Below are 19,963 nucleotides of genomic sequence, written 5' to 3' on the forward strand. Positions count from 1 at the left end.
TGTAAACCCAAAGAGGTAGGCGACTCTGAGAGGTTATAGCTACACACTTATATGAGTGTCCCTGCCTTGTATGATTTTACAATCCAGTCTGCATCTTCTCTGCTGTTTGGTGTTTCAGAAAATACTAGGGATAGGTTTTACACTGGATCTCCAAAAGAGCAATGTGCTTCCCATTAACTATGTGGCCAAAGGGTTTCCTCACTCTGTCCCCTGTAAGTGGGTACACAAGGTACAACTATTTTTGCTAAAAATATCCTTCCATCCTTCGATAAATGTAACAACAGCTTGAATCTGTTCATCATTTTGTTTGGCAGGTCACATTTATTTTCTTAATCTTAAACTTTTTTTTCTGCATTTGATCATTATTGTTTTAACACACCGATGACAGTTAACAGGTAACAAATCTGCATGACTGTTTGACTTTTTATGGGTTAAAATTGGACATAAATCCTCTAATGTTTCATCAACCCAGAGGTTAATACACAACATTGTAAGGGGACCCTTGTTTTAAAAATCCTCCAGCTGCTACTCTGCACTGACCATTTATAAATTTTTCACAAGGTTGAAAGTACATGAATGAGAGACTGTTCATTTGGACCAATATGAAGTATCTGAATCAAAAGTCTTGATTCCTTGGTTTGTACTGTTACTGCTTCTGCCATCATCCTGAGCACAAATCCATTGGTAAACCTAAACTATGGATATATTTGTTCAATTTCCATTAATCAACTTTTAATGGTATGGTATTTAACACTATAAATAAGTATTAGCCAACAATCATGTGTTCATACAACTGAACTGTCGTTGTTTAGTGACTTAGAGTGGCTGAAGCTGGACATTTCATCCATTTATCTATTACTTTTCACTAAACTATTTCAAACGTTTAGCCATTACTTTTAGCTAAAATCGAATCTATAATTTCTATTTTTTTCAAATGAATTGAGCTACTCTACAATCTTTCCACGTACCCCTCTGGGGTGCTGGGATCCCTGGTTGGATCCCTCGACCCATTGTTCTATTGCAAGAACATACCCCACTAAATCTATCCAGTCATTTATTTCTACACCTGCTTATTCTTACGGTTATGGGTTGCTGGAGCATCTCCCAGCGGGTGTTGGGTAGTCACCACTGACAGGTTTCCATTGTAGGGATGATGCAATACCCTACAGAAGTATAAAGTAATAAAAACACACAAATATACAGACTAGTATGCTGGAAAGACTCATCTAGCTTAGTTTACTTGGTGCCTTAGATGCTCCAGCGAAGACAAGAAAAACTTACAAGAGAAAATAATTTAATCCAGAGTTGGATCGTCCACACGGCTGAATTTGCAACAGACACAGATGTGACTACATCTCCAAATGTAGTAACACCCACAGCACATGAAGTTTACCAGTATAATAATTCTCTGGAGCTGACGGTGAAATCTCTCCATTTTCAGGCCTAGCGAGCTCACTTTTTATCATGGTTGCTCAGATGCTGGCAAACTGTGTGCAGCGAGCTACATCTCCCTGTTGTGTAGTGGAAGGAAACAGACTGCCCTGGTCTGGTTTTGGCTCTGGTCATGTTGTAGACGACTACTTAAAGATGTTCAGCAATGCTTCAAGATGATCCTCTGGGATAATCTTCACCAGGCTGGAATGGAGTGTGCAGGAGGTCGGAAGAGATTGATTGTCTGGGTGAGAGGGGTTGAAAAAGGCAACAGAGTCTGTTCCCAGCCAGCGTTTGCGCCACTTTGCAGTTGATCTGTTGCTGCTGCAGGCTGAGATGGCACTCTTGCAAATGATTGAGATGCTGGCAGATTTACTCAAGCAGAGGTTTCATTGACCAAGGGGTAAGTATCCCTCTGTGCAGGCCTCAGCAATTGCTACTATCTTCTTCAGGGATATGAGCGTTTAATTGAATGAAACAAGCAGAGGAGTTCAAATGTAAGACTGGAAATATAATATGGGAGATGGCAGTCTAATGACCTATTACAAATATAGTGTCTATTGTGTGAGCAAGACAGAAATGGGCCACAAGAGAAGAGAAGCAGATCAGCAGCCACTGTTGGGCAGGTGCAATAAAATTAAGGAGGCTTAGTGGTGGTCATAGGGCAACCTTTATGAAGTATGACAGGTCCAGTGGGACGCGAAAGATTACTGTAGAGCAAGAGCATCAGCTTGAGGATGCAGCAAAACAGAGACTGAGTGAAAAGGAGAAGTGTAGAAAGCAAGATATTTTGCTAGAGGGAGCTGGTGTGGAACGGGGACCAAACCAAATAAGTCTCTGACATCAAACCCAAACATAAGATACATGACAGCGTGACTTGGCACAGTCTGTGTTACCATTTGGAGGTTAGAGCATAATATTTTAACATTTTATCTGAGTGTCTTTATGAATGATCCCGTTGTATGAAGAGCCAACTTCACATTTGCGTGTTCTGTAGTTTTCCAAAAGACTGCTACCATTGTGAGGGCATTTGTGTGCTTTCTTTGGAGTACTAATGCTTTTATATACATTACCCTGCTTCACCTCATCTACTTATACACTTTTTACACTTACACTTACTTACAATTTACAATTTTTTCATTTAGCAGACGCTTTTATCCAAAGCAACGTACACCTGAGGGCTGACACAACACAAGCAGGGATCTAGTCAGTAGAGATCAACACAAGTAAATGCCATAAAGCTAAGTTTGACGTAGATGCCAACAGGCATTGCACAGAGGAAATGCATAGAGTGCATAGACTCATAGAAACAGATTTTTTTGTTTTGTTTTGTTTTTTCTCTATCTTCAGTCCATCAAGTGCAGAGGTGTTCGCGAAAGAGCTGGGTCTTTAGTCTTTTCTTAAAGATTGAGAGGGACTCTGTGGATCGAATATAGTTTGGTAAGTCGTTCCACCACTGGGGAACTACAGAAGAAAAGAGTCTAACCAGTGACTTAGGGCCCTGTTGTGGTGGTGGTACCAGGCCCTTTCATTGGCAGAACGAAGTGAGCGGGAGGGAGTGTAGACCTGAATGAGGGAGTTCAGGTAGGCAGGAGCCGCTTTAGTTGCTGTTTTGAAAGCGAGTGTCAGGGCTTTGAATTTGATGCAGGCAGCATCTGGGAGTCAGTGGAGGGATATCAACAGCAGGGTGACGTGCTGTTTTCGCCTGGTTGAAGACCAGCCATGCCGCCGCGTTGTGGATCATCTGCAGAGGTTTGAATGTACATGCGGGGAGGCCTGCCGGTAGGACTTGCAGTTGCAGTGGTCAGTGCGTGATATTACGAGAGCCTGTACCAGGAGTACTGCATGCTCAGACAGGTATGGTCTGATCTTCCTGATGTTGTACAGGGCAAACCGACATGACCGAGTCATTGAGGCCACGTGAACCTTAAAGGTTAGTTGGTCATCGATCATGACACCAAAGTTTCAGGAAAACTTTGTGGGTATCAGTTGGGTTGATTCAAGTTGGATGCTGATGTTTTGTTGTATATAGGGACTGGCTGGGATGACAAGGAGCTCGGTCTTAGAGAGATTGAGTTGAAGGTGGCGTTCTTTCATCTATGCCAATATATCGGCAAGGCATGACAAGATCTGAGCCAACACTGTGTGGTCTTCCGGTGAGAATGACAGGAAGAGTTCGTTATCGTCAGCATAGCAATGGTATGAGAAACCATGGGAGTGGATGATTGCGCCAAGTGAGGTGGTGTATATTAAGAAAAGAAGGGGACCAAGCACTGACCCTTGAGGAACCCCTGTGGATAAGCTGTGCGGTTTGGACACTTCTCTCCTCCAAGATACTCTACTAAAATATCCCCCTGAGAGGTAGGACATGAACAAGCAGAGGGCAGATCCTTAGATAACAAGCTCAGTGAGTGTGGAGAGGGGGATTTGGTGGTTAACTGTGTCAAAAGCAGCTGACAGATCTAGCAGCAAAAGGGCTGAGGATTGACCAGCAGCTCTGGCTGAGTGTAGTGATTCCATAACCGACAGGAGTGCAGTCTAAGTAGAGAGCCCCTGCTTAAAGCCAGACTGATTCAGGTCGTACAGGTTGTTCTCAGAACAACAACAACAACAACAACAGGAATTTAGAGACTTGTTTAAAGACTGTGCGCTCAAGTATTTTTGATGGGAAGGGTAGGAGTGACACCAGTCTGTAGTTTTCAACCTGGGCTGGTTTGATTGTTTTTTGAGCAGCGGGGTGACTCGAGCTTGCGGCGGGGATACACCTGTTGTAAGTGAGGAGTTGATGATGTGTGTGACTGCAGGGTTAAGTGTGTGGGGATTTGTTCTGTAGCAGGTTGGATGGTATTGGGTCCAGTGGACAGATAGTGGGATGAGAGTCCAGTAAAAGTTTGGAGACTTCTTCCTCGGTCAGAGGGGAGAATGAGGAGAGTATGGCCCTGTTAACTGAGTTGGTCAGGCTCAGAGAACTGGCTACTGATGGCAGAGACCTTATCAGTAAAAAATTAGGCGAATATGTCTGCAGTGAGCAGCTATCAACAGCTATCAAGGGCTCATGAAGGATAACAAGATGTATAGCATGCACCAATATGTCAAATGTTTGGGCATTTTATTTGAGTTTGAAGCAAAAGAGAACATGTTATTTGGGGAACATGTTATTTATAGTTATAGTTTATTAGGCTTGCAAGACTTCGGCATAACCTCTTCTTCAGTTTTAATTAAATAAATGAAACCTTCCCAATGCAGATAACAACTGGTCTTGATTAGAAGTGAGTGTGTGACTTTAATTATCATTTAATAAAAGAAGGGTGATGATCTGTGGCCTTGTTTGTTTAATCTACACAAAATGGTATCACATGTACGACCAGTTAATCTGACAAATATTCCTTTGTAGTATTTTCAGCCTTGCTGCCTCTGCTGCCAGAGTTGGATCTGTTGTAAATGACTATATAATTAGTACCAGAAATGCATCATTCAAATTCATAACTTACTGGAGTGTACTTAAAAGTCCTGTGATTTGAAACTCACCTGACACAGTGTATTATCCTAATGCACTGTCTCAACCATTTATATCTGGTACAAGTAGGTCAATATGAAAGAATAAGAATTATTGGCAAATATGTGTCCTAGATTTAAAAACAACAGCTGCTAATAATAACCTTTATTTTACATCCAAAGTTGCAATAAGACAAAAGGTTTTAGCAATAATACCAGGCCTATACAGAATCTCTTTCATCTTTCATCCACACCTTTCACAATGTCCTTATCCACCCTGGCAAAGGACTGATGAAGTGCTAAGAATATCCCCCAGATGTGATGTCACCAGAGGGGAAAATCAGATTTGTCCTGCTAGAAGATACTTTACATTATGTTGACACACTTATTCAAGGTGACTTTTAATGACACACAACCTACATACCAACTCACAAGCATGCCCTATATGGTGTATGTTTCACATACCGTAGCGTGCGTCACATTCAATATCACTATCCTGACTGAGATGGTTCTTCCAGATTAGGCTATCAATCATTGTCACTTCAATATGAGGAGGTTTTATTGCATAAAGATATGGAAAAGTGCTTTTTTTAAGCATTTGGAAAACCTCCTGAGATAATTTAAATGGACAGAGTATATAATTAAAAATAAAAAAAGCTGTAAGACTGTAAAGTTAGTTTAACCAGATCTACATGTCCCAAATCTGCAGCCTAGCAGTGATTCTGTCTTGCAACGTGAAGGCCGCATTCACTGATCCGTGTCCGTTTGAAGGAGATTCCTGCAGCCGGACACGGTGAGAACACACACACACGGCCCTGAGCCTTCAGCAGTGTCCGTAAATCACACTCTCACAGCTCCTCCTTTCTTTCTCCTTTTCATTTCTCTCTTTATTTTTTTTCCTTCTTTTCATTTTTACAGTGCGGCATGGAATGCTCGCTCTACAGGGTGACTGGTGTTCATTGGAGCAACTCCACTCCCATGTCTCACACTCATCCCATGTGTCTCCTATTAGCTACACTCACCAAGAGAGGGAGGGAGAGACCGATGGAGAGAAAGAAGCAGAGTCAGAAAGAGAGAGCACGGGGGGAGGGGGAGAGGAGAGTGAGGAATTTGATATGCTTTGTGCATGAGTGACTTGTATAAAACAAAGACGGGGCAAATAGTATGAACGTATGTGAGATGGGGGAAAAATAGTGCACACATGAATACGCAAGAGACTAGCAAAAAAAGATTATAATTTATTTCCAGATTTTTTTGCCTTCATCTTGTTTCACAAGGTAAATTGAAAATAAAAAATAAAAAAAAACTGACTGCCATACCATGAAAATGTAAAAAAATAATACAAATAATATGTACTGTATATATAATTATATCATTATCAACAAACAGACAACATTAATCATAATAACAATACTATTGATCATAACATAACATTAAATTGCTGGTCTCATGCATATAGAACACCCCTCAGATACAAAAGAGGGGGTAATTACTAAAAATAGAACCAAAAGTTCCACCAGTTCAGAATAAGCGCCTAGCTACATGCAATGACATAAAAGAGACTCATGTACACATTCCTTCTGGCATCAAATATTTTACACATACTGTACTTCACTATTGCCGCCCCCATCTAATATACTGTACAGAGCACAATACAAAACAGGACTGGAGTTCAAGAACATTATGCAGGGAAGCGCTGGAGTCTGGATCTTTGACGTGGTGCAGTTAACAGGGACGGTGTGCAACATGTTCACGCCTTCCTCCTTCTTTTGTTAATCCTTCAAAAATCTTCCTGTTTTCTTCAGAGCATTCCCTGTCCATTAGTCCAGCTTTTGTTTTCAGTCTTTGTTCCTTCATTGTTTTCAGTGCTTTTCTTTTGCTGTATTTGTTTAATTTTGCGCATGTTCTCCCTCGGTTTTCCCCATGCTGCTCTTCGTCATGCCCCTCCCTCACAGGGTCTTGTCACTTTCTTTCTTCAGGTGACTAAAAAGTCAAAGGAGAAGCCATGTGAGAGTGAAATCTATAGTTTAGGCAGAGGTCAAAGATCAAGTTGGCGTTGAATTTCATGTCACCATGTTTTACCCTCAAAATAACTAGACTTAGACATATTTATATTTTCAATGCTTCATTTAAATCCATCAATTGCATTTAAGAACACAGGATTATAATATTTACGGAGGGTGTGTACATTCGTAGACACTTATTGCCAGACTACCTGTTACAGCTGAGTTGTCAATTACCCACTACCGGTCAAGTTGTGAACATATTAAAGACTGCAAAATATCAGTTTCATTAACCATCATTCATGTCCTAGCTCAGTGATATTTGTTAGCAGGTACTGGTACTTATTAACTTTATAGAAAAAGCCCCAAAAACACAATCTCACCCATCTCTAAGATCCTCTTTGGCCTTCTACAAATCAACATCAGGAGTCTTATTCATTGGTGTTGTTTGTAGACTCTGATCAAGGCTTTTTTAAAGGGTAATGAAAACGTAGTAAATCTCACATATGCTGCCAAAGTATCAGGTTCATTTTGTTCTTTAAGTGTTGGGCCTGAGTCGGGTTTGGGATTGGTTAATTTCAAAAGTAATTTTGTTAAGAAGTTTCTGTCTTTCTTTATCTTACAGGTCCAATCATGTGTGTCTATGCAAGTCATTTTCTGCAAGTAGATAAGCAGAGTGTAGTCAATGCACTGCATTAATTTGCAGACCTAACAGTCAGTAAAGGGGTGGCTGTGGCTCAGAGGGCTGGTGGTGCAATCTGCAGTTTATCCTGTACACATGTTGAAGTGTCCTTGGGCAAGACTGAACCCCAAATTGCTCCCTATGTGTGAATGAGGCAGATTGTAAAGCAGTTGGAATAAAAGTACCATATAAATTCAACAGTTTACTAGACGTTTAAAGGATGAAGTAAGGCAAAAATAAAGCTTTGGGTCTCTGGTTGGGTTTAGGAGTACCAGGTGATTTAAAGACACTGGGTTCAGGTCTTAGTTTAAAGACTGAGCAGAGTTCTTGGCACATATACACCAATAGTTTCTGGAACAAATTAATCTCTACTGCATGAACAGTGGCAGTTGCAATGAACACATACACAAAGTCTCCGTACCTGTAATACTCGTCCTGGGTGAGGGAGTGGTGGTGATGGTGATGGATCCACTGTTGTTCCAGGGCCAGTCTCTGGATCTGGAGCTCTGCGCTCTGGGCCTGCTGCATGGCCTGGAGCTGATGCGCTGCTGACATGGGACCAGTGAGGGAGGACGGCTGGGGCAGTTCACGGAAAGGAGCACCTGTTAACAAAACACGGTGGAAAAGAGGAGGAGCAGGTGGGGATACAAAAGGAAAAGGCAAAAAGAAAAGGAGAAGAAGGGGCACTAAGGTCAATCATCAGCACCATAGTCTAAAAGTCTCTTCATAAACTTTGAGGACTTTAGAGTTTTTAATAGAAAAAAACTGAACGAGTACATGGACGAGGAGCCTTCTCCTCACCGAACAGCTGTTGGCGGAGCACCTCGCTGTCAGTGAGGGGGTGAGCCAGGATGGGGGTGCCTAGTGTGGCTCCTGGGTAAGGGAGGCGTGCCAAAGGAGACCCCGACGCCAACGGGTCCATCAGGGGGTGAACCCCGCCCGCCGCTAGATGCCAATGATGTAATAGGAAATAAAGGAGATATTTAATAGGAGTCAAAGCACCAGTTTGAACTGAAAACAAAGATGATACACAGCATTCATCGACATCATTGCTGCATTCAAATGATATCTGATTTTCAGCAACTCATGAACATCTTGGTTATATCCTAGTGAGTCGAACTAAGTCAGAAAATCAGGAATTCTACAAATTCAGTGAAAAGTGACATATTGTGCCCTTGTCAACTTGGCGAATTGAAGGACAGAGTCCTGTATGAACAGCAATACATCATATACAATTTTATTCAGTAAATTGAAGAGTAAATTGAGCCAAACAAGCATATAAACTGTGGCATGTCGGTAAAAAAGGTTCTCTGCTTTTCCGTGACAAATTTTGGAAGAAATAAAAAGCAAACAATTTGTCTACATGTGAAATGTTAACATGCAAATCAAAACTTAAAATATGGATGAATTCTCATTAAAAAAAGACAAAAGCCTAAACCTTTAATATATTGAAAAAAAACTAACTTTTTTGACTAAAAACTTTAGTTTAGTCATTTATAAACAGTATACAAACATTTTAAAAATGGTTTATTATGTAAAGTATTTGTCAACAATTATTACTAACATATTTTATAGTATCACAACTGTTTCTCACTGTATTGTCATTCATTATGTGTTTATACACCAGTATCCAGTTATGGATGCCCACAGGAAGAGTTATGGTTGCTGACAAATACATTAATAAACATTTATATCTGTTTACAACTACAAAATTGTATGCTATAAACCATTTTGTCCCTATATACCATTAGCTTTTAGTAGATTAGTCTCGGACACATCACATCTGTGTAATATGAAGGCAGGTGATATTGACAGTGGCAGCATTGTTAGTAGCAGTGGGTACCTGTGTCTTGCTGGTGCAGGTGAAGATGTGAGTGGATGTGTGAATGCTGGTGATGATGAGGCGTCACGTTTAACATCTGAAGACGCCCCATATTCTCTCCTCCACCTCCTCCACCTGTTCCTCCTCCACTTCCCCCTCCTCCACTTCCGCCACCTCCTCCGCTTCCTCCTCTTTCTCTCTCCCTCTCTCTTTCTCGCTCTCTGTCCCCAAAGGCCGGCAAGGCAGCTCTGTCTCTCTCCCTCTCCCGCTCTCTTTCTCCACTCCTATCTCGCTCATAAGAGGCGGGAGAGCGAGTGGGAGTGGGGTAGGTCTCAGAGGGAGTGGCTGGAGCCGGGGCTGGTGGCAGATGAGAGGACAGGGAGCTGGGAAAAGAAGAATGGGGGACTGGGTGATGAAGTGAGGCGGCATTGGAGGTCGGTGGAGCAGGTGGAGGAGGAGCTGGCGGAGGAGCAGCAGGGCCTGCCGGGGCTGGGGGGGCAGCTGGTGGCGCAGATGAAGGGTGAGAGGGGAGTGAGGGTGGGAGGAGAGATGAAGGAGGTGGATTGGACAGGGACTGAGGGGCAGGAGGGTTCGGAGGTCGAGTTACTGGGGCCAGAGTTGGGTTCTGGATATGTGGGGGGCCAGGGGGAGCTGGGGGCGGAGGAGTGCAATAGAGTGACACCTCATTAGCTCCCCCTCCAAGGAGCAGGGAGTGTGCATGTGCATGGGCATTGGCATGGGCATGGGCATGGGCATGTGAATGAGAGTGAGCAAGAGCAAGAGCTGCAGGATCAGGCATGGACCCTGGTGGGTAAACACGCTCATCACTCTTAAATTCAAATCCTGGCTTTATTCGATCCCGGTGTGCAGCCACTGCATGAGGAAAACCGACTCCTCCTAACCCAGCACCCCCAATTCCTCCAGGTACTGGGCCTCCTGCTACCCCAGCATGGCCCCCAACTCCTGGACCTCCTTCAAGGCTGCCACCATATAAAAAGCCCAAGATGGCTGCAGCTGTAGCAGCATCAGCTGGTAGGTGATGTGGGTGGCCTAAAGCGTGATTCTGGAACTGAGGAAGGAAGAATGAGGGGTGGACATGGGGATGGCCGTGGTGAACTTGTTGGTGATGTGCTTGTGCACGACTTGCTGCCCCGAGAGGAGACATGGCATGAGGGCGAGCGTACTCGCTCAGGGTTCTCAGTGCTGGGGTATCAGGGCCAAGATAAGGACCTCCTAAACCTATTCCGAGGGCACCCTGAGGGCCTCCAACCACTGCTGATGCCCCAGCCATAGATGGCAGGAGGAGAGAGTGGGGGATAGAATGAGACAGGGTGGGGTGGAGATGGTGTGCTGGAGGAAGGTGAGCATGCGGGTGTGAGGGATGATGCTGAGGGTGAGGTGGAGGGTGGGTGACATGGTTGCCAGAAGAGGAGGAGGACGACGAAGGGTCGAGGATAATAGAAGGTGAGGAGGGGAAGAAGAGAGAGGAGCCTTGGCGAGCCCCTGCAGCGGCGCTGGCATCCTTCTGTTGCTGCAGAGAAAACACGAAAACACAGTAAATCACATCTGCCCTGATCTGCTTCACTCCCCTCCCATTAAAGTGATCAGTTTAATCTACATCAAATCCATTAACTCTGACACGCTACATAATTATCTTGTTCAAATGTGCTCACCTGTAGATGTCGATCCAGTTCCCTCTCACGTTCACGCTCTCTTTCTCGTTCTCTCTCTTTTTCTCTTAAGTCTCTGGCCCGCTGCTCGACCTCCCTCCGGGCCCTTTCTATCATCTCATTCCTCTTCTTCCACAGTTTGGAGCCGTCCAGCGGAACAAAGAGGACATCACTACGGGCGCAGGAGTTCCCGCTGCCACGGTCAAGGACCTTGTGAAACCTAGAATCAAGTGACATAGTGGTGCAGTACATCATTATTCCAGCCATCAGCAGTCAGTATCACCTCCATAATAATTATCATTACTGTTAATTACATCTGATCCCATGAAGAGGGACTTAACTGACTGACACATTGACAAACTCAATTATAATGATAACGCCATTCTAACTTTACCTTGCTGATTGACTGGCATGGATGGGAATGTCTACAGGCTTAGGTTCAGGAGAAGGGCTTCTCAACACTGGTGGTGGGCTTTCACTCTCTTCCCTTTCTTCGATTGGTTCTTCCTTGATGACGGGTGTGGGTGGCGGGCCTGAATCCGAATGGCCATCTCCACCAGGGAGTGATGAACTGGAGGAAGGAGTCGAAATGCTGTTGCTGGCAGAGTTACTAAGTGGTGGAGGTCCCTTTGGGACATTTTGAGGCGAGAGCGACTGGGAATTGGTATTGCTGCTGTTGGGTGCGCTACTGTTGCTATTGCTGTTGGCCATGTTACTGCCACTGTTCCCATTGGAGTGGTATGTTCCACTAAAGGGGGGGTGGCTGTTCAAAGTGCCATGGAAAGGGGAAGGCCGACATCCGGGTGAACAGCTGGATGACACACCTGGCCCAGGAAGTGGCATGTTGGGTGCAGAGGAGGAACCAGGGGGAAAAGACGAGAAGCCTCCCATCTGATTTGTGGATGGGCTGGGTAATGGAGATAGGGGTGTTGGAGGAGTCTGGGCAGAGGACTGGTAGTGTGGGGGACGTACACTGGGTGCCATAGTGGATGGGGGTGGCTGGGTGTGGGAGGTTTGAGATGGGGGTAGAGGAGGCTGAGGTGGTGGAGGGGGATAAGGAGCATTTGGAGGGTGTCCATGATGGCCAGAAGAGGAAGAAGGAGAGAGTGCACGAGGTTGATTTGGACCTCCACGGTTTTGGTACAGAGCAGACTCTCGCAAGTTCGAGTCCCTCTCTCTGTCCCTGGGACCAGACTGGTAGTGGGGATGAGGTGGGTGGGGATGTTGGGTTCCCCCAGGCCCTGAATACTCTCGTCCAATGTTTGAAGTCACCCCAGGTGGACTGAGGTACTCTCGATTTGTGCCAGCGGAAGGAGGCGCCCCAGCATTAAAGTCCTTTCCTCCAGTGGGAGGATACTCTCTGTGGAAGTGGTCTGCTCCTGAAGAGGGGGTTTGTGCCTGGTCCATGGGAGTAGGGAAGTCCCGGTTGGTTGAGTTAGGGGGATGTGGGTGGGGGTGTGGGGGCAGGGAAGAATGAGAAGAGTGGCTGGTGTTGTTTTGAGGGGACGCAGGTGGGTCTCGGTTCAGCATGGGGGTGACAGGTAGCCCACTGGTTGAACTTGGGGGGTTTCCTTGGGGGATGGAGTTGCTGTTTGGGTTACTGTTGCCTACAACCTCTCTTGTTTGGCTTCCAAACTCGCCCCATCTGCCTCCATCTTTGTCTCTGGGATGGCCCCCTCCAGCTCCATTGGGGCCAAAGTCTCTAGTCTGGTTTTGGTTTGGCAGAGGAAACTCCCTCCCTCCATCCCGTTCCCTTTCCCTTTCTCGCTCCCTGTCTCTGAAAGCAGGAACAAAGTCTCTTCTTTCAGGACCCATGTTAGTAGGTCCATCTCTCCCAGAACCTTGGAACTCCCGATTCTGACCCACTGACAGACCTCCAAACTCCCGGCCTTGGATGCTGTTTGGCCCACCCATCCCACCACAAGCACTATTACTATTACCCCCGCTACTAGTGTTGCTACTGTTGCCAATGGGAGCAGAGAACTCCCTGTTGAGCTCCCTCCCCCCACATTCCCCCCTCACTCCCCTCTCCCTCTCTCCTGCAGCCCCCCTCTCTCTGTCCCCTCCCCCTCCAGCGTACCTGGGAAGGTACTCCCTGTGGGGGTGGGGGTGAGGATGGGGGAGGTAAGAGGGGTGGGAGGAGGAGTGGCGAGAGGACGGAGGGTTGTAAACAGAGGGAAGTTGCTGCTGCTGCACTGGGGGCTGGTGCTGTGGTTGGTGTGGGTGGTGGTTGCCAGGGTAACGGGTGTAGCCCCAGCTCCCCTGGCAACCAGTTGCTGTGCCACCCTGCCAGCTGGTGGAGCTGTAGTGGTGAGGGTGGGTAGAGGGTTGGGCCTGAGGCTGGGACTGGGACTGTGGCTGGGGGCCGGTCTGTGGCAACAGAGAAGGCGGAGTGGACTGAGCCTTGTCCAGGAGTTTGTCTGCCTTCTCTATTTTGTCTCTTTCTGTCTTAACCTCAGCAGGCAGGTTTTGTCCCCCAAGCTCCAAGGGCTTCAGGGCAGGTGGAGGAGGAAGAGGGGGGGCCAAAGAGTGGGGAATGTTTGGACTGTTGTGGGAAAAATCTCCTCCCGAGATAGTTGTCTTGGTTGCACACTGTGTGCTGGCTTTGGAATTCATTCTGTTGCCACTAAGTGCACCGTCAACGCCTGTTGGTCCACCATATTCAACTTTACACATCAGTTTGGAGTCCAGGGAGAAATAGGACTTCCTCCCACTATTGCTGTCATTTGATGAATCCCCTGCTCCACGGAGAGAGGGAGTCAGACCAGAGGAAGAGCATGGAGTTGAGGGAGGTTTAAGAGAAGGACAGTCTTCAATTCGGGCATCCACATCTGGCTTTTCTCCATCTCCACACGAATCCTCCCCTCTCCCCTCTCGTAGCGCCCTTCTATCCTCTCCTGCCACCTTCCCTGCTCCTCCCTCTTTGACTTTCTCCCGTTCCCTCTCTCCTTGCTTTGGTGAGTCGGGGCCATCGGAATCAGAGTCCAGGCTACCCAGAGGGGAAGCGGAGAGACTTGGGGATGAGGAACGATTGTCCTGGTCTATATCCCGCCCACTGCTCAGACTACTGCTGCTATTGGCCAGGCTCCCTACAACTGAACTCCTGCTGCCCTGGGATTGGCCATCTTCATTATCACTCTCACGGGATTGGCTTGCAACTGAGGTTGGAGGTGGGACAGTAGAGGGAGCCGAGCTGTCAGTCGAGTGTGTTGATGTTGGAGGGTTTGGGGCAGAGGCCGAATCCTGACAAGAAAAGATCATTTGTGGATGAGGTAAAACTGTATTTTGAAAGGGTGGTAGTATTATCGGTTTATATATTTGCAGAAGCAAAACATGTAGCTCTTAATAGATTAGACGGAGCCATTTGGATGATTTAGCTGAATCAAAGCTTTATAATTGCTCTTTATGTAACAGATTGATGAAATGTAACACAAACCTGAACTTTCTGCCTCTTTGGAGGAGACACAAGTTCCTCCCCCTCACTCTCTGATGAATCATGCCCTTGTGATCTGCGACTGAAGCGATTTCCAGCCAATTCCTCAGCAGCACCTCTTTGCTAAACACAACACAAGACTTTTAATTCTGTAGTGATGCTTTTGAATTCCTAATCGGCCTATGTCTGTTTTTAGAACAAAGACTCACTCGCAGGCACACACACAAAACATCAATGTCAAACATGAAACATCAAAGATTTCAAAGTGCTAAGCTGTAAAACACACTAACGAACAATACTGACAGTGCAAGGGTATGTCTGTGGCAATCGTACTGATGACTCATACACTGACAGCACACACACAAAATTCAATACACATAGACAGTTCTTTATTGTCCATGAGTCTAGTACTTGCATGCACACACATAAACTTATAGCCAAACACCAGGAAAAAAGAAGAGACAATAGAGGTAGGCTCTAACCGTCTGTCTATCGTTGCGTTCAGGGCGAGTGGGGCTGGGATGCGGGCGCCTACCCCTTCTCTCCTCACTTGCCCCCCGCCGTCGCCCACTGCGCATGGGCATCTGCAAAGCCCAAAGTCCGGCGAAAGAGGAAGGGAGGGGTTAGCATTAAATGTTAAAACAAGACAGGGCTACAGGGATAAGGTGATACGCATAAAGAAATAAGGAGATGTGTTGATTGTAGTAAAAATAGGGTTAATACAAGCCAAAAGAAAGTCAGGTTCGTTCAGTTCAACATGAAATGTAGCAAGGGCAACAACAAGTAGAGAATAAAAAGGAAGGGAGGCGAATAGAAGAACAGAGTAGAGGCAAAAGGACACAGAGAGGAGGGAGAAATTGAGAGAGAAAAAATATAAACATGGAATCTATTTTTTAGACCACATTACTGACTCTCATAACCAAATAAATAATTTACATCTTAGTCACCCTGGCTATTCTGAAATGCTATCACATATTGAACTAATTATCTTGTAGTAATGCTCCCAAATTACTACATGCAAGAATTAGTCAGGTAAACAATGTCTGACTTCGCTGTGAAAAACAGACATGGGGCTTGCTCATACCGATTCTTTGTGTGTCCGTGTTTTCATTATTTCTTCTTTATAACGTCCATTTTACAACACAAGCCATTGCAGGGACATGAACTGGTTCCTGTTGCTTACTGACTGGGCTGTGTGTTACACCATGAAAGCTACCAAAACCTGTAAAGAAGCATAAACAAAGAAGGCATTAATCGGTCTTTATCTACACGGAAATCCTACAGAGAATTCAATGTTTTTTTTTCAAGAGAACTTGAATTCACGTTGGGATTGCAGTAATAAATTATACTATTTGCTATCTGCAAAACAGGCTAGTCTGCACCGTGTGGAGTTCAGGAATTTGTGGCATTATGAAAACATCAGAGTTTACAACTGAAAAAGCACTGTTTCAACATTTAAATTCCCAGCATGCTTCACACTGTATCGGCACAACTGCTTTTAGCTGCACTCAAAACAGTCCTCTCTCTGCCTTCTGCCTTCACAGCAGCCAAAACCCACTGGCACAATAACAGAATGCACTGGTTCAGTTCAATTGGGAACACTAAAGCAAAGATTCTGGGTGCGGAGCAGGAAAGATGCTTTCGATAGACTGTATTTTGAATAGCAGTCTGCAGAAGACAGAGAACTCTAGCAAACATCTTGGGAATATGGGACCACACCCCCCCCCTCTCTCTCTCTTTCCACCTTCACCACAACAGCCCAAACCCACAGCCACTTGTGGTTAACCCACATGACCTGGTTATGGCCAGCAGAATCACATGCTTATTTATCTAGCAAGCCAGCCATTTGGGGAAAGTACAATGTCAAGATCCTTTATCCATTTGGGTGTGCCTGACAACATAGGTGGACTAATTGGCGAGGGCTTGTCTAATCCATTCATTCATGTACCACTATGATGAAAAAATGGCTCATGTATATTGAATGAGGATATAAATAGTGCACACCACTGGATGAAAAGAGATATATTTGGCTGAACAGCTAGTAATGTACATGCACACTCTACCATGCAGCCAATACATAAAGCAGCTACACACTGATTTTTATGTGTGTTTGAGTCCTACTGTGGCAGGTAGGCTCATGTAAATCCTACACAGCAGCTTCACTACACATGGCTATGCATTAATTATTAGTGCATGCTGCAGTAACTGAGTCAATCAGTCTTAAGAATAAAATCTTAAATCACTGCACACATTTCATAATAGAAAAATATGGCACACATGTGTTTATAGGCTATTCGTTGGTTGCACAGTCGGCCTTATTACAGTATGATAGACATGACTAGGTTTATAACACAGGGGAGGAAAACAGTCAGTGTGCTGTGAGTTCCTGTATTCATAATGTATCTCAGTTACAGGTGGCAGCTACTGGCCTGTCAGTGGTCCACTGGCAGGTCCACGGCCATGGTCAGTAAACAACTAGGACGCAAATAGCACCAGCATACACCAGCATTAACATTGCATAGCACTGCACACACACACACACACACACACACACACACACACACACACACACACACACAAGCATTATCAACAAATTGACCACTGCATGTGATGCAAAGCAGCAGCATGCAGTTGCTCTGCTTACATCACCAGCGAGCGGGCACTGCAACGACTCTTTCTTCTTTTCTTTCCTGCGAATGTAATTGATACACATGCAGAGAGGAGACCGGCCAAAGCTGCCCTTACACAGCCTGCCACTGACTACCACGGCGGAACACAGTCCACCTACGACGGGGTCGGGAAGAGTCGGTGCTCAGCGGCAACATACATGTTCACAATCAGCAGAATGGATGCCTGTGCAGAGCTGTTTTCTAAACGCTGCACATCTTTAAAAAAAAAAAAAAAAAAAAAGAAAAAAGAAAAAAAAAGAAAGAAAGATGATATGGAATGGCGAATCATGGCATTTCGCACCGGCTCTCCCTTTTCCCTTTTCCCTTTCCTCGCAGGAATGTGGGTGCGCGTCGTGCACTCTATTAACATTAATTCACCGGGACATAATTTAGCCATAACGCAGAGGAGAAGAGTGGGATGATAATTAACACACAAAGGGAGAAAAAATGGGGAGGGAGAAGCACAAACGTGGCCAGCAGCAAGAATAGCCCCCAACAAATGCAGAGTATAAGCATCCATTTTTTCCCCCGTTCTCCTTACCTATAATATCCAGCGATGCGTGCTCCCACTCTCACTCTCTCCCCTTTCCTTTCTCTCCCTTCTGTTTGGTCGTTTTATGTTGCACGCTGACACGCACACCTCAGAGCCCAGGCGTCTGTCAACAGAGGCTTGTGCTGGCTCATATTGCAACGGGGCTCCGATAATAACAATAATGCAGGAAAAGGGAAAAAAAAATCTCTTTCTACTCGTTGCAGGGAAAAAAAACAGGGGTGCCAACTGAAGACTGTACAAATTGATGCGTACCCTCGCCTCTTCCCCACCCCCTTTCGCCCCCTTTTTCTTTTTTTGCCCCCCCTCCCTCCCCCACCCTACCTACTCCCCCTCTTCCTCTAAGACGACTTGCACTTTTTTTTTTTTTTTTTTTTATACCTCTCTCCGGTCTTACAGTCACAATTTTTTTTTAGCGGAGGGGTGAGCCAGAGAGAGGGATGCACGTCGGGTGAGAGAAAGGGAGAGAGGAGAGGGCGTGATTTGCATAAGGAGAGAGGAGGAGGAGGAGGAGGGGGAGAGACTGGAGGAGGAGGAGGAGGTGGAGGAGGAGGAGGGAGTAGTGAGGCAGGGAGAAGGAGGAAGAGAGGCGCAGAGAGAGGGCCAAAACTCTGAAGAGGGAGGGGATCAAGAGGGAGGGTCTCTCTCTCTCTCTCTCTCTCTCTCTCTCTCTCTCTCTCTCTCTCTCTCTGTCTCTGTTGCCTAGTCTCTCCAGAGTCACCTTTACTGTATGGAAAGGCTTCAGACTGAATAACTAGCTGTTTGCCATTATTTCACCCTAAAGAAAAGAGAAATGCTCCACTATATCTTTGTTCTTAAAGGCCTTAAAACAAGCTGAAAGGTAGATTACACAGGAAATACACTAAAAATGACAGTATTTTAATGACAGTGTCAACGACTTAACAAAGAAGCCCCCCCCAACTCGTTTAGAATAATTAAACAATTCATAAAATTTAATCGTGGCCCCTGTAATGTTATGTGTCTGTCTGTCTGTGGAAACCTTGCAGCGGTGTGTCCAGTCAAGCGGCTCTGCAGACCTCCTCCTCCTCCTCCTCTCCTGTCGTTCCCTGCCTCTCTCTATCTCTCCCTCTCTCCCTCTCTCTCTCTCACTCTCTCTCTCTCTCCCCTTCACGCAGCCCCCTGTCCCGTCTCCTATTGTGTGGTAACCATGGCAACCCGGCCGGAGACTGTGCCCGGTGCGCCTGCGCGGCTCCAGCCTTCCTTCATCATCATCAGCAGCAGCCCGAGCACGACTGGACGAACCGGGCCCACACCGCGCTCGCGCTCCCTCTGCTGACGATTTAACTGCATGAAATCACGAAAAAGCATAATGTAACTGGCTAAAATATCTATTATGTAGTTATTTTTCCTCCTTTTAAATGTTGCTTTTTTGTCATTTGGTGTTTTATATAAATAGTATTTTTTCTTTCCATATAGAATACATTCTTAGACAATTCTTCTTACACCTTGTAAAACCACTTGTCAGGTCATTAAATTTAAATTAGCATTATTTAAACCTTATGTTTATGCTGTCTTTTGATAAGGTGGAAATACTTTCTATGTTACACTACATATTCTGTTTTTGTTATTGTTTTTGTTGTCTTGTGGTGGTTGTCATTTACACTCCACATCTTGTAGTGTGCAAGTGACAATAAAAATCTTGTAATACTATGTGTCATGTGTAGCCTATAATGAAATAGCAATAATAAGAATAGTTGCTGCATTGCTGCTCCACCCCTCAATGTTATTTTACAGCAGGTGTTCTGTTTGGATTGTATCGTGTATTTTAACCTTTGTGCCTCACTTTCAAAAAGTTGCACTGATGTTGTGTCAAAACACGTCCATGAAAATATTAATATTATTTTCCACTTTCACTGAGTTCAATCTTTTAACCAACTTCAGCCTTGATTATCACTACCAAATATTCATTAATTTTCAGAGTTTGACCCTTAAATGCCAGTTTTTATGATGATACCACAAATTTTTAGAAAGAAAAAATACAAAAGTTGAAGTATTTCTCTCCCAAGCTTCTTGCGCTGTGAGACATCTCTTCATCTTGCCAGGTATGAAGTGACCAGCTGCCAAAGCTGCACTACAACTATAACTATAACTATATAGTTGTAGTTTTGGCTGTGACAGCAGCTGCATAAACTCACTGATGTTTCAAATCTACTAAAACCAAACACAGCCAGACTTTTTGTTTGGTTT

The 19,963-nt window shown here is 45.1% G+C and overlaps 1 protein-coding gene across 3 annotated transcripts; it reads right to left on the reverse strand.

Moving 5' to 3' along the window:
• Positions 1–6,151: 6,151 nt before the first annotated feature.
• atn1 (atrophin 1) lies at positions 6,152–19,360 on the reverse strand. 3 transcript variants are annotated; one of them, XM_042422878.1, is made up of 11 exons: positions 18,756–19,360; positions 17,747–17,861; positions 15,621–15,758; positions 15,019–15,120; positions 14,540–14,659; positions 11,498–14,346; positions 11,107–11,323; positions 9,455–10,964; positions 8,389–8,556; positions 8,033–8,213; positions 6,152–6,909 (listed from the first exon to the last, which is right to left on the reverse strand). In XM_042422878.1, the coding sequence occupies exons 3-11, from the start codon at positions 15,645–15,647 to the stop codon at positions 6,876–6,878; spliced, it is 5,208 nt and encodes a 1,735-aa protein (XP_042278812.1). In that variant the 5' UTR covers positions 15,648–15,758; positions 17,747–17,861; positions 18,756–19,360; the 3' UTR covers positions 6,152–6,875. The 3 variants fall into 3 exon arrangements, with proteins under 3 accessions (XP_042278812.1, XP_042278814.1, XP_042278813.1); XM_042422880.1 differs by lacking the exon at positions 18,756–19,360 and having other exon boundaries at positions 8,413–8,556; positions 17,747–18,019; XM_042422879.1 differs by lacking the exons at positions 17,747–17,861; positions 18,756–19,360 and adding an exon at positions 17,181–17,399.
• Positions 19,361–19,963: the final 603 nt, after the last annotated feature.

Source organism: Thunnus maccoyii, chromosome 10 (assembly GCF_910596095.1).
Source record: "Thunnus maccoyii chromosome 10, fThuMac1.1, whole genome shotgun sequence".
Taxonomy (NCBI): domain Eukaryota; kingdom Metazoa; phylum Chordata; class Actinopteri; order Scombriformes; family Scombridae; genus Thunnus; species Thunnus maccoyii.